The sequence below is a fragment of the Accipiter gentilis genome, chromosome 14 (genome assembly GCF_929443795.1).
Source record: "Accipiter gentilis chromosome 14, bAccGen1.1, whole genome shotgun sequence".
NCBI classification, from domain to species: domain Eukaryota; kingdom Metazoa; phylum Chordata; class Aves; order Accipitriformes; family Accipitridae; genus Astur; species Astur gentilis.
In genome coordinates this window covers 4,009,139-4,024,282 of record NC_064893.1, presented here as the reverse complement: position 1 = coordinate 4,024,282, position 15,144 = coordinate 4,009,139, and the positions used below count along the sequence as shown (strand labels likewise).

Here is a 15,144-nt window from a genome sequence, read left to right as displayed (position 1 = left end):
AGCGTGACAAATCGCTGTCCAAGGCTGACGAGCCGGCCAGCCGCTCTCCCGCCCTCCCGCTTCCAGGCGGGCAGGATGGCCGCCGCGGGCACCGGGACGAAACGGGTCCGCGGAGGTCGGAGCCGTCCCCCGGGCTAGGCCCGCTCCTCACCGCTCGGAGTGCTCCGCTCCTGGCGGGGCCGAGCCCACCCCCCAGCCGGGGCGGGCTGGAGGCCGCGGGAGCGGGGCGGGGCGCGGCCCCGGGCGGGCGCGGCGGCCGCTGCCGGCCGGGTGTCGCTCGCCTCGCCTTCCCCGACCCCGGAACGTTTTGAGCCCGGAACCTTTCCGGCCGCCCGGCGGGGAAAAGGGGAGGGGGCGGGGAGGAGAAAGCCGCCGGAAGTGACGTCGCCCCGCCGAGGCGCCTGCCTGGGGACGCCGTTGCGCAGGTTTTATTCCTCGCCGCCGTCGCCTCGTCGGCCCGGGCCATGTACCGGCAGAGCTTCCGCCCCCCGACGCCTCCGTACGCGGGCGGCGGCTTCCGGAGCCCTCCCTCCGGCGGGGGCCCCGTGCCACCCTCCCCGCGGGGCTACGGGAGCCCCCACCACACGCCGCCCTACGGCCACCGGCCTGGGCCTTACGGCAGCGGCCACTCGCCCCGAGGCCACGGTTTCCACGGCGGCGGCGGGCGGTTCGGGAGCCCGTCGCCGGGGGGGCAGACCCCGCGCAGGCCGCAGAGCGTCAGCCCCCGGTACCCGGCTCCCTACGGCGGCAAATCCCCGGCTGGAGCTGCCCTGCACCCGCAGCAGCACAAGCGCTCGCCCGGGGGCTTCCAGAGGCACTACCAGGTATGGGGCAGGGCGGTAAGGGAGAGAGGCCTGCGCCTCCGCACAGCGAGGCGGGGGCGGGAGGGCGGGAAGGAGGGAGGGCGGGAGTTGCTGCTGCTGCTGCTGCGCGGGGGCCTTCAGCCCGCAGGGGAGAGCACGCCACGCCGAGGCTTGTGACGAGGCGCAGCATCCATCCCCTCCGCCAGGATTTTGAGGGGAGAGCGAGACTTGCACCGCACTGGGCAACATCTGGCTTTCCCACCGGTAGAGAGAGTGGAGAGACCCCCAGCTCAGGGAGCTGTGTGATCAGGAAAGGGAGGAGGGCCCCGGGCCTGGCTGAGGCCTGTTGTGAAGACACAAGGACTCGCAAGAGCGGAGCTTTCTTCCTTTTCATATTCTGGCGTGTGGAGGTAGAGAGAAAATTAAGCACCACCCCAAACCGCAGCAAACACCTCTTTTGCTTGTATGTACCTCCCTTTGATCAGTTTTCTTGGACACAGTGGTGAAGTGCTGTGTGCTTCTACTTCGCCTGTCTCATCTTGCATCATGGAAGCTGCCCTATCCACATGCAGAGCTTTCTGGGACACGAGTAGCGAAAAGGAGTGCTCTGTTAAAGAGAATTAAGCTGAAGTTCCTTGAAGCAGAAATGAGAGCTTCTGTTGGGATATCAGAGTATTATTTTAAAGTCTTTGCATTGCACTCAAAACTTCAGTTTATAGTAGTAGTTTTCCTGAGAGCTATTGACAACAGGTTCTGTGAGTAATGCTTTTTTCACATGGTTTAGTTGGGGCATGTGAGAGGCAATGCAGATAGGGATGACAGTTCTTGAGGTGATGCCAACTTTATGTACATAGCTGGCTTTATACAATATTAGAGAAACCTTAAAAGCATAACAAATGGCACATGCAGTACAAACACCAATAAAATTTTCAGGTGCTCTTCCTGACATTTTAAGGATCAGAGTGTAATAATGAAGTCAAATCTTAATAGAGATTAGTAAAATCGTAATGTGCCCACACTGCATAGTCACGTTTCCATTCAAAAATAGTCTTTGGTTACTTTTTTTTATGATGCAGATAACTATCTTACAGGAATCTCATAGTTGGTGGAAGGGGACCATTATGAACTTTATACATTTTCTTCAACACGCCAGCAAAGGCTCTCCTAGCATGGAAGCCTACAGATTGCTTAACCTCTGTACCTGTTGAAAAGGCAACAGATGTGGGGTTTCTGCTTGCAGATTCTGGAGGGACGGTTTATGTCACTGACGTCTGATTTCCCTTCAGAAGACCACTCTTTGGATATTCAATTAAGTGTTTTTTTAAAAGTCTGCCTTAAATTAACTGAGCAGAAGAATGCAGGAATCCTTTTGCCTCAAGTTTTAGTCAGACGTGTTTCATGTCAGGACCTGTGGGCAGAACAGTCTCACAGGCTCCATTCTTGGTGTTAAGTAAGAAACCTGACATAAAGAAGGTACAAGTTTGAATCCAGTCTCAGATTGTCACAACATTTTCCCTTCTCCTCTTTCCTTCTGTAGACCTTGTGAGTAGTTTAGGAGCATTTACCTGATGGTGATGCTTTCTAAGACTAGAAAGACATCGTATGTCTGTAGCTTTGCCTAGGACTAAAGTAATGTGTACGTGTGTACTTTTCAGTGTATACACATGGGTTTGTTTTGCCTGGGAGGGCAGTAGAGGCGATCACGGAGGGAGGAAGTCTCCTAAACCGTGAGTCCCCATTTTCTTCAATGTGGGCAGCAAGAATCTCGGTCCATGAGGCCACGAATAGATTCAGGTAGAGGAATTTTTTGCATTTTCTAAGTATCAAATTTCTTTTGAGGTATGTGGATTGTTCCCCTCTCTTCTGTAGATGGTATTGTTAAAGAGAACTACAGTGCTTTTTAAATTTGTGATGCTACTGTCACCTTTGGGATGAAAGTCATAAGTGACCCTTTAAAATCTCATCAGGAAATCCAAAAGACAGTTTATATTTACTTCAGTATTCTATTGATGTCATGTCATTTGTATTCTGTGCTTATTTTGTGCTTGCAGACTTTCATTTTTTTAAATTAACAGAGAACTTAAAGAAAAACATAGTAAGCTAGATTTTACTGAAATGGCTGACTTAACCTTTATGTGGCTGATACTTTATGGAGGTTTCTATTTTTTGCACAGAGATGCATTTGCTTTACATGTTATGAAAACAAGTTTGTTTGTATTTTTTAATAACTCTTCTTAGAATTCACTTAGCGGTAGTGTTTCCCTTTTTACACTCAGCAGGAGTTAGTGAACTAGCTAGTAGCAGTAGCTAGTTAGTGGTGATGGGATGAAAATTATTACAGAAAGTAAAAAAAAAATAAAAATTAAAAATGTCAGTGTTAACTGATAGCCTGCATTATACTGTAGTGAAATTTAATATTATAAAATAAATCCATCCAAAAGAGCCTTACCATTGAATTATTTTGTTCTGTCACTGGATACTGCAGATCGTTATGTCCATTCAGCTTTCTTTTGAGTTCTGCAGATTTGACATAAACAAACTCCACACTCGGACTGTTTTACAATGTCAAAGTTACAGGGTCCCTGTTAAACATGGTGTTTTAAAGAGTTAATTTTTTTATTTTGAAGATGGAATGCACTGTGTACTACTGTGTTACTACTAAATGCGAGTGCTTAACATAAATGTCACTTTTGCTAGTGCATGTTGACTTGCTCTAGGAACCTCTGCGGCCTTAGGAAGTTTTTTACATGTATTCTGAGGTGATTCTCTGACCTTACCCTCATGGTTTTGATACCATAAAGTAATTATCTACCTTTTAGTAATTTTTCTGGTTTGAGATCATCTTCTTGGCTACATAACCTAATTGTACAACAATGAATTATTAGAAACGAGTGCCCCATAAATAAGACATGGCTGTTCCCACATTTGGTTGTGTATCCATTATCATCAAGCTTTAGGAGTTCTAGAAGAGTACTTACTGGGACCACACAAGCCACAGCACATTTTCAGAAAAAGGTTCACACGGTTTCAGTGGAATCTGTTCTTCTGGCTAAGCATAGGGGCCTTCACTATATGGCACCATCTCTCAATTTTCCCCAGAAGTTGTTTCATACTGTCTATTTAACATAGATTCTGTAAGGTTTATTAGTCAAATTCAAATACCATCACTGCTGGCCCAAAAAGTCAGGTGAGTGGGGAAAGCGGCCCATAATGGGTGCTTTTTTCCTCCTTTACAAAGTCAGAGGCTGGTAATTAGCCGCAAGGAGTCCTGTTCTTCTAGTCATACAGAATGCAACAGGCATAGTTTGGAGCCTAACTGTTGTGTACATGTAGTATAGCTTGTTTAACTTCGGTTAAAACAAATTAATTTAAACTAACACAGCTTTATACAAAACCTTACTTTTTTAGGGAAGTGAATCTGAGGGAAAGAACAATAGATGCTAACAGCAGTAAATGGTTATAGTGATTTCCTTTATGTCATAGCTCTCTAAGTTGCAGACTTGTAGCAGGTTTGCAGAAGCCATTATTGTGATCCTTGATCTTTTAAAAAAAAATCAGATATCAAAAGCTCCATGCAAAAGGTTTTTCTTTTGCGCCATATCTGCTTAATCACTGATTATCATCCAGATTGTATATCAGATAAAGTCATCTGTTCTCAAATTTCACAGAACGCTAGTTTGCTTAAAACAGGGTGTTTTTCCCAGTAAGTTCTTTGGGTCATTTATAGCTTTTTGTGTTATACAATGCTGTGGTGAATCCGTAAGTACTTAATATCTGACTTCTGCTCTTGTAAACATTTTCAGATCTTTCTCAGCCTCTAACTCCCTGTTTAGTTGTTCAGCTTTTGAGTTAGACATGTTGTTGACTCAGGCATCTTGCGAAAAATAGTGTGAGGAGCTTTTCTGTAGTTATATGCCAGAGCGACATAAACAAGTATTTTGGAGAAGACTGGGTTTTTTTCTTAACCTGGTAAATCATCACTCATAATTAAAAGTATAATAAAGTTAATATTTTCTGAGGAAGATGCAAGTGAGGAGTAGTAATTATCATTAATAATCGGCTTCAAAGCTCTGCTACATTAGAAGGAAACTTTTTTTTTGTTTGAATTAGTCTATTAAATGTTTCTTTACCTGATGGTTTTCTTCCAAAGGGATCACCCAGGACATCTACTCCATTTGGTACAGCGCATGGCAGAGAGAAAAGAGTGTCTAATGATGTGGAAAACTATTACAGACCTTCAATGCTTGAGGACCCATGGGCTGGCCTAGAGCCAGTTTCTGTTACAGACATAAACCAACAATACAGCAGTGAGCAAACAACATATACTGGTAAAAAAGGGAGGTATTTCAGCTAACACTTTTAAAGGCTAAATAACTCCATCTTGTCAGGAAAACTTTGGGACAAAATCTTTACACTTACAAAAGATGAACAATAATCAAGACCTTAGATAATGCTTTTATTTGATCACACGTCCACCCTTTTATCCTACTTTTTTTAAATTGCATTGGATATTTTTATGTATGGGAGGGAAAAGGAGTGGTAGGAAAACTTAGATTTCTGGCTACGTGGAAGTGCCTACCAGCTTTGAAGAACAAAGTGTTCTTTAATCACCAGCGACTGATTTGTGACTGTTAAAACAGGTTTCCATATATTTACCTCTTCCATGCCAGATTGTTAGCCTTTTATTGTAAACTCCTTTAGGAAATGGTATTTTTTTATGTTTCAACATTTTTAGAATGAAGTACCTTGGAAATAAAATAAAGTTTTGTAAATTCTTGTTTTGTAATGTATAAAGATTATTTTAGGACTTTTGTTAAGGTGTACACATTAACACAAATAGTACTAGTGAAATTAGGTGACTTCTGTAAATGTGCTTGTATGCTGTAGTTAAGCTCTGATTTTGTGCATAGTATTTTTGTTAATTGTAGTGTAACATGAAGTTGAGACATGACTTTCAGACATCTCAGGAAACAAATGTATTGTCTTTGGAAAGTTTAATTTGTTGAACCAGCTCTTGAGTCATAACCATAATTCTGTAATCATTTGCTTTTGTATTTTTTAAAAAAAATTATTTGGAACAAAATTAGACATTTCTGGATTATAGTAACAAGTCTGTTCAGTGGCAATTTAAGTCTAAGGAGCACATACAACATAAAGATTAAATAAATGCAAATGTACTTTCTGGATCTACCTGTTAGAATAGCATAGAATGAATGACAGTTTGTTATACAGTTGACATTAGTACATGCATAGCATCTTTTTTTTATCTGTACAAGATTTTTCAGAATTTTTTAAAATTATTTTTTATTTTTACCTATGGCAGGCATCTTTGTCCAGAGAAGTCTTGTTTTGTGTGTGTGCATGCTATATTTTTATACAGAAGAGGAAAACAATGAAGTTTTTTTAGACCTTGTCTATATGTAGAAGATCCATTCTTAAATCCAGTAGTGAATATTGTAATAGAGCGTAAGAAAGAAATAGTTCCAGCTGCAGGCATGCTCTTAACACGCCATGTTAAGCCTGCAGTAGATATCTAAATTTTTGTTGAACATAACATTATTTGTTTGTTGATCTTGGTTTTTAAGCAGTAGGTAGAGGGTGAAAACTTAGTTAAAAATAAATAAAAGCATTAGTTCTGTTTTTAAAACATATGTTTTGTTTTAAGCTTCTTGCATACTTCACAGAAAACATATTTTTGTAGTCCTGAAGCATGGTTAGGTAGAAAAGCACAGGGAATCACATTAGTCTGTTCAGTAACTTGTCTTTTGCTGAGGTAGAATAGTCCTGTATACTGCTTTATCTGTTTTAGCATAAAATGTCTTGGGTTAATACCGCCTTCAGGAGTAACATCAAACTGGAAGGAGGGTTAACGTGTTGAAATGTGCTAGCTGAGTCTCTTGCGCTTCTATGACCATAATCTAACGTTTGTCACTTGTGTCTTCCCCCATTGACCTTACTGTTTTAGTATTACATCCAAAAAGGCTGCTCAGAGAACTGAGAACATAATGTCTGCTTGGTATCAAGAACGTTTAAATCTTCATCCCAGAATCAAAACTGTGCCTTAAATGGCAGCTATCAGTATTGTTATCTGTAATGCGTACCAGCAAAACTGGATGACTTGACAAGTTTTAGATAGTATTTAGAATTTATAAATCAATTAATCAATGTCATTGTGAAAAGTGAAGTATAAAGTTTTCTTTCCTCTTTTTTTTTTAACCTTGTCAGGTGCTGTAAAGCTCACAAAAAAAGTTGCAGGGTGCTTAACTGAGTCAGCTTTTTTGTTACTAATATTTCCTTTGTAACTCAATGCAGTTTACTTTTGTAATTTTTGGTGATCTTGGGGAAGCAGATACGATTTTATTTAAGAGACTAAAGCTATGACATGTCCCCAGTTAGACATGAGAAGAAACTGGGTTTGGAAAGGAGAAAGGAAAGGAAAAGGATTCATGACAGAAGAGACACTGTTAGAGGTGGGACTGCTTATACAGTAGCCAGTATCGCCTGCCCTTGCACATTGCAAAGATGCATTTTTCCACCTGGGCTTTGCAGTTGACCCAGGGATGAAAGCCAGCCTCCTCTGGTAATAACTGTTAACTCCTGGAACCAGGTGTCAGCCATCAACGAAGGTAAATGTTCCAGAAAGAGAATTGAGGAGATAATCTTGAAGCATTGTTTAATTAATACAGGCCTTCCACAATGCCATCTGTTAAGCTGCTGCTCCAGCGCACTTCAGGATATGACCCAACAATTATAAGTACATCATACTGCTAAAGACTCCAATAATTTGGTCAAGAATCAGCAAGGAATTAAAATGTAGATGTAATAAACTTAGTAACCTCATCATACTGTACCAAAAACTTAAGAATGATTCACCTTTCTGGTTCCTAGGAGAAATTCTGCAATTACAGTAAAATTTCAAAATGTCATTGTTGAATAGCTGTAAAATGCATGAACACATGTTCAGAACTATAAATATAATGTACTTAAAGCCAATTTAAGCTTTGCCTTTTTTGCTATGATATCCAGGAAGCTTATGCACTTACTTCCTCACTGATTTTTTTTCTTCCTTTTTCCCATATGGCAAACATTCTTTATCCCCACATGTTTCTAATGGAGATAGGATATATCATTTCTTCATTTGTTAATGAAGCCACTTCATAGTAACAGTATGGCTCTGGAAATAGCATTTGATGATAAAAAGTACAGTACAAATACATCCTTTCTTCATGAGCCCATGAAACAAAATAGTGCCTGTGTCTTGTAAATGAAGGGATTCTTCTGTAATGAACACACTAAGAATATGGGCATTGTTCTTCAACAGACTTCTTAGATTTTTAAGGTAAGTCATTTAGCTCCTTTTTCAGAAGTTTGGATTGATGTACTACTGTTCCATTCAGTTTGTTTCCATTGTGTTTGTCCGTCAAGTCCACCTGACCTTCTATTCAATTGTTGTAAAGGAGTTGTATAACTCATGACTAACTCGCTTCTAGCAAAAATTTAATTTCATTTGTTCCCCTTTGCTACTGTGTTTTAACAGCGAACTGCATTGCTACTATATTGTACTTATATCACAGTAAGGTAACTTAAATCAGCTGAGCAAAATTCTGTGTAATGGCAACACACCAGGTGGGGAGTTACCCCAAGTTGTGTACTGTAATTCTTCGAATATAGTTCAGGTTTGGGGTTTTGCTGCGACTTATAATACGGAATATTCATTCTTCTCTGGCACTTTGTACACACTATTTTACATAGAAATTGTAAAAACAATTTAGAATGGTAAAATTTCAATTAAAACAGGATTTAAAAAATTCATATCAAATTAATTCTCTTTAGAATTAGCAATAACGCATTGCGATGTAGCGTTTTTCTAATATCAAATCTGGGAACACTTTGCAGGGGAAATGCTTCTGGTCAATAGAATGGGTAACTGCTTTTGCAGTCACGTTGTTTTTCTTTTCCTGTTCAGGATATCTTTATGTGCTCTTCACTTTCATATAAATGTGGGGAGGGGAGCATTTGAAACATGCATTATATGAAAAGTCTATAAGTAGCTCTTCAGCTCCCTTCTAAAGAAAAGTTTTTGTAGTCTGGGTTTCAAGTTGTGCTTCTGAGTAATCTCACTGATGTCAGAGTATTTACTCATGCAACCAAGATACGTAAGTATCTAACTTTACAGTTTGAAAATTGTATCATCCATTTGTCTGTCAGTGCTTTTTACCAACTCTGCAATAAACTGTTCTGTTTAGCAGTTGCTTTGAATTCAAATTCACACATGTGCTTTTTATAAATGAGCCAAGTCTTCCTTGCAATTAAACTTGTTTTTACAACATTTTCCTTAATTCTCAAGAGTAAAGACTTTGTTCTCCTTTCCCTAAATCTTGGTACTTTGCCCTCCTCCCATCTTCCTTGAACTAAGTGAGAAAAGGGAGGTTTGCCTACACTGATTGATGAAGAATCATGTAATGATTTACATCTCTTAGGATTTCAGAAGCTTGTGTACCAGTTGACATAGGTAACTAGATAAACTTTTTTATCATTTGAGATAGCTCAAACAACTTCTTACATGACAAGAAAGGAAAGAAATCACCAAGTTGTGTTAACGCTTAACAGTAGTAGTTCCAGCATTCAGTCATTAGTTCACAATCAAACTTTTTGCCTACAGTAACTTTTCACTAGGCACAGATTGAATCAGTTACGGTTTTGGCCTTTTTTCACAAAAATATGTGCTTTGCTGACTTAAAGAACACTTTCTCAACCTGGACTTCTGAATCTACCTTTACAAAATTACTAGTTCTTGAGTGTTAGACCTCAAATCTAGGCCTTCCCTTTAAAACTTTTTAGATCTGGCTAAAAGAGTTTTATCTCATCCTCATTACTTCTTCGATGACAGTAGGAAACCTTTTGACTACTGGGCTAGAAAGAGTTGGGCAGATGCTTGATGCTAGAACAGGGTAATCAAACTACCCTCCTTTCCTAGAGGTTACCCCTAGTTTTTTGACATTTCGGTCTAGTGGAGCCCAGGCAATGTTTTGACCCAAATAGTCATCCATTTTGTTTTACCAGCTCTATGTGCATTGCAGCAGCATTTTAAGTGGTATCAGTGGTTTACTTAGTGTACATCCTGGATTTTAAATTTTATCAGTGTTACAAATTCTAATTTGTATTTTAATGCCTAAAACTGTTGCACAGTCTCTTCTGCAGTAAAATCACAGGTGAATTCTACTGCCTTTTGTTCACTGATCTGTGGCTGTTGCACATTCCTTCTCTGAACTACAATTGTAAACATTTGTATACAAGAAAGTAACTTCTGTGGCTAGAAAGGGTCACACCAATACAGTTTCAGAGTGAAATTTTTAATACTGCTGACACTACTGCTATTAAAATAAGAGCTTCTCTGTCCCCCTTTAAAAGGACAAAAATGAAGCAAAAAATAACTGTTGAGATGCTGAGCTGGAAACTGTGGTCTGCACAATGTGAGATGGACTACATAACTAGGGCCATCATTAAAATTCAGCATAACCTGTATTAGCCCCTTTCCAGGTTGCAGCTAGAATGGGCTCTTAACAGAGATAAAAAAATACCATCCCACTTCCTAACAAAAGAGAAAAAGGTTTTTCTCAAAAATTACCTTTGTGGTAGGTTGACCCTGGCTGGGAGCCAGGTGCCCACCAAAGCTGTTCTATCATTCCCCCTTCCTCAGCTGGATAGGGGAGAGAAAATATAACTAAGGGCTCATGGGTCAAGATAAGGACAGGAGAGATCACTCACCAATTACTGTCACAGGCAAAACACACTCAGGTTGGGGAGAATTAATTTATTACCAATCAATTAACCAGAGTAGGGTAATGAGAAGTAAAACCAGATCTCAAAACACCTTCCCTCCACCCTTCCCTTCTTCCCAGGCACAACTTCACTCCTGAATTCTCTACCTACCCCCCCAGCAGCACAGGGGGATGGGGAATACAGTCAGTTCATCACACATTATTTCTGCCGCTTCATGTTCCTCAGGGTCAGGACTCCTCACACTCTTCCCCTGCTCCAGCATGGGGTCCCTCCCATGGGAGACAGTCCTCCACAAACTTCTCCAATATGGGTCCTTCCCACAGGCTGCAGTTCTTCACCAACTGCTCCAGTGTGGGTCCCTCCCACGGCCTGCAGTCCTTCAGAAGCACACCGCTCCAGTGTGGGTCCCCCATGGGGTCACAAGTCCTGCCAGAAAACCTGCTCCGTGGGCTCCTCTCTCCACGGATCCGCAGGTCCTGCCAGGAGCCTGCTCCAGCGTGGGGTTCCCACGGGGTCACAGCCTCCTTCAGGAACCCACCTGCTCCGGTGTGGGGTGCTCCACAGGCTGCAGGTGGACATCTGCTCCACTGTGGACCTCCCTGGGCTGCAGCGGGACAGCCTGCCTCACCCTGGTCTTCACCAGGGGCTGCAGGGGAATCTCTGTTCCAGCACCTGGAGCATCTTCCCCCCCCCCCCCCCCCCCCGCTTCTTCACTGACCTGGGTGTCTGCAGGGCTGTTTCTCCTACATGTTCTTACTCCGGCTGCCATTTGTGTGTCCCAGCAACTTTTTTTTTCCTTCTTAAATATGTTAATCCCAGAGGTGCTACCACTGTCACTGACTGGCTCAGCCTTGGCCGGCAGCAGGTCCATCTTGGAGCCGGCTGGCATTGGCTCTGTCAGGCACAGGGGAAGCTTCCAGCAGCTTCTCGCAGAAGCCACGCCTGTAACCCCCCCTGCTACCAAAACCTTGCCACACGAAGCCAATATACCTTAAACATGAAAGAAGTATTCTTACGCATCCTCAAATTCTTACACAGCCTCACCAACTGAGACCTGTCTTGTTCTTTTTCTTCTGGAGAAGCACTGACTTGTTACTGATAACTTGAAGGCTTGCCGTGACATGAACTTCAGTCAAAGCCATCAAAACACCATTTGACCTATTCTCTGACAGAAGTAAAAGTCTGTTCTACATAGAATATTGGACATATGCAGTTTCACAAAACTAAGGCTGTATTATGCACTGGGTGTGCAAAGCTTCTGACACTAGATTAGCATGTATTTCTTAAATTTTTAGAGTAAAGTATTCCTGCATTTTGATTTTGAATGTCAGTATTTTTGGGCAGTAAAAAAGTTATAGCTTCAAGTTCCACCAGGGAAGTAATTTTCAAATATTAAAACTAATTCCCCAAATTGCTTAATTCTGAGTATACATTTTTTCCAGGTAACAGCAACAGGATTGTGGAGGATGTATTAAATTTATACTTTTTTTTTTCTGTACAAAATAAAATAAGTTTAACTAATTTCATTGGAATGTCAATCATAATTCAAGTAGTGGTGGTGGTCACATAGCGTAGTTCAGAAGAATCTGAGGTTCCTTCCTTTCTTACTTGAAAGAGCTTACATTTTCCAGAACTGGCCAACACAGTTCACCCAGCCCACGTGCTAGGTCAGAGCTTTTGCAGTTGAGATGCTGGGATGGAAATAATAGTCTGCACAGTGCCAGATGGACTACATGAGTAGGGACATCATTGCAGTTCAGTGTAACCTGTATTAGCCCGTTTCCAGATTGCAGCTAGAATGGGATTTTAACAAGGACACAACAAGTAAGGCCCCTTCCCTCCCATGTACACATAAACACACCTCAAGGGATTTTTCATTTTGTAAGCCTACGGTGAGCCACTATGTTATAGGGAGAATGTAAATTATTCTTTTGTTTATCCATTAGTGACAGCATCTTAGGAGGCAAAGAATTTGACATCACATCAAGCTGTGAAATTTTTAACACAATTGGTTTAAAATGGGCTGCACCAAAAATCTGCATGTCCTACCCTGCCTTTATGGGCAGCAGTAATGCTGTATTAAAATACACTTAAAAATTCTGGTATCCATATGTATTTTGCCACAATCTAATTGCTGTGTGCTCAGGATAGTTAAAAGCTGTTAGTGTAGAGTCAACAAGTGTTTGCTTTGGGTTTCTATCTTTGTAGTTTGCATGAGGCAATTCCTAAGAGTTCAAACTGCTGAACATGATGTGGTTGCAACTATTAGTATAATACTAATAAATGGAAGAACAAAGCCTCTTTCATGCTGATGCAAATCATTCCCTTTTCAAGCATCACACAAGCTAATGCTGAAACAAGGGAAGAGAGATCAAGCTAATTGACAACTTCTGTAGATGACTACAGCATAAACCACAAAAAAACAGAGCAAACATAAGTTTTAAAAAACACTGATTGCCAGCTGGGGAGTAGTATCAACAGTAATTGAATTGTAAGCAGTAGTTGCACAGCATTTTTTAAATCAAACCACTACCTCCTGTGGCTTAATGAAGATTTTTAGGTTAATGTAAAATAAGGCTTTGAGCTGTATTCTCTTAACAGATGTTGGGAATTAATGTGTTACTATTACTACAGTTGAGTTTGCAGAAGAGAATAAGTATCTTCACCACCTGTCTGTGAAATCTAGCATCATTGCATAAGTCTCAACTCATTTCATCAATATTTTTTTTTAAGCTAAGATAAAACCATACATTTGAAAATCTCAAGGATCATAAAAAAGATGAAAGGGAGAATTAACATCTGCAAGTGGTCCAAGCGTACAACTTGAGTTGGTAACTGTAAGAAAGCACCAAGGGTCCATCTATTGATTACTTGCCATTCCACTTCCCTAAAGCTATTTCCCTTGTCTGTAAATTTTTAATAGCCTCCTGGTTGCTATGGCAAGTAAATTACACCAAGGAAAACTATTTGGTTGTTCATTTCCAGATGTTAAGAAAGCAGTATGTGCACCATGGACAACAGGTTGAGAAACTGCTATAACTTTTTTCAAATGAATGAACTGCCAAATTGTGTCCCTGTTGAAACTGAAGACAGCTTACGCTACCAGCAGTGTTCCTGTTCTTAGAATAGCTTCTAAAATAAAAGTTCCAAGTATGTGGAGAGCTTGCACAAAGAACCTTTAAATCCCTGTTTTAAGGCTATCTATTGCAACTGGTTGCATTTTTCTCACACTATTTAATTTCCTCTCAGAATAATTGCTGTCTATTTTATACTTGACTCTTCTGTAGCCTATCATCCTCACTGCTGTGAGGTGAGGAAGGAATAGTTGTGGTCTGTACTTTGTGAATACACAACTGGTAATAGCCCAGTTTAATTTCTCTCTGTTACTAGATCGCCCCAGTAAGCAGGTGACAGAACTTTCTTTTCATTAACCAAATCTCTATCATTTATCTCATTACAGCTTGAAAACAGTAGATTCTAATATATTAATAAACACATCTGCAAGGCTTTGTGTACTTTATATTTCAGGCAAACAGTTTAAAGGGACCTACCAAAAGCAGGTTGTTTTTCTTTATACCCCACACTACCCCCAACCTTAACTCCATCCAGAGAAGATAACTTAGGTAGTCTTACCATAATTTTTCCTCTCTGGTGAGTCTTCTATTGTCTCTTTTCTCCTCCTTTTTTTCCTCAGAACTGTCTGTACACCAGCTACATATTAAGGCTTTTCCATGGAAATAAGCCTGCCTTTCCTGCCCCTTCCATTGGAATAGGCTTGATCCACCCTTCAGGGCTCTGCTCCCAATAGCTGTCTGCTGGAGGGTTTGGTGGAGTCAGTGCCACTCAACCACCCAACATACCCAGTCCACTAACGGTCCTGTTAGTTTACATTGCTGGAGATGATGGAACTATGTCAACAAGTAAAAGCGCACAAAAGTCCTCCCGACTCATCTAAATGAGCCTACGTTGGTTGAGTGGTGGACTTCATTGTCAGATGTGCAGTGAGAACTGTACAAGGCAGACATGGCCCTACCATAGCAGCCACCCTTTTCTCTCTAGATTAAGAAAAATTCTCTTCTGCACATGCAGACAAGTGGTGCTCAGATCTGTGCTAAACATTGCAAACACGGAGGCAAAGTCACTCTGAGAAGACAACGGAAAAAGTGCGTAAGGAAAGGGTGTGGGAAAACAGCGTCATCTTGATCCCCGTTCTTCCTGGTAGCTTCCCAACACAACCACCTCTTAAATACTCATTTTTCACTCAGCTTCTCCTTATTGATGATAGTACACCAAGTTGGAGGGAAAGCATAAAATCAGGTACTCTCTCTTCAGCAGCCACATAACATGTTACTGTTTTTCAATCCATGAATGACAAGGAAGCAAATATGCATTTATTCAATTTACAAGAGAATTGAGCTTTATAAGCAGCAAAAATAAAAAGCCTGTGTGCATAGGCACCTTTCCTATTCAGTATATTTAATCACTTACTCTCAGTTAAAAAAAGATAGTTCAGCTTCAGTCCAGCCCCAGTTACTTCAGTGCTAAATTCTACTTCAGA

General features: G+C 41.2%; 1 protein-coding gene across 1 annotated transcript; it reads left to right on the top strand.

Annotated features, from left to right (window-relative positions):
• The first annotated feature begins 362 nt into the window (after positions 1-362).
• Positions 363-9,054, top strand: MPLKIP (M-phase specific PLK1 interacting protein). Its single transcript, XM_049816974.1, has 2 exons — positions 363-824; positions 4,954-9,054. The coding sequence occupies exons 1-2, from the start codon at positions 465-467 to the stop codon at positions 5,155-5,157; spliced, it is 564 nt and encodes a 187-aa protein (XP_049672931.1). The 5' UTR covers positions 363-464; the 3' UTR covers positions 5,158-9,054.
• Positions 9,055-15,144: the final 6,090 nt, after the last annotated feature.

Bases quoted from the DNA above. Each gene is read 5' to 3' on its own strand.
- MPLKIP (XM_049816974.1), top strand. From the start codon at position 465: ATGTACCGGCAGAGCTTCCGCCCCCCGACGCCTCCGTACGCGGGCGGC. The intron at 825-4,953 runs GTATGGGGCAGG...TTTCTTCCAAAG, and splicing joins GCTTCCAGAGGCACTACCAG to GGATCACCCAGGACATCTAC.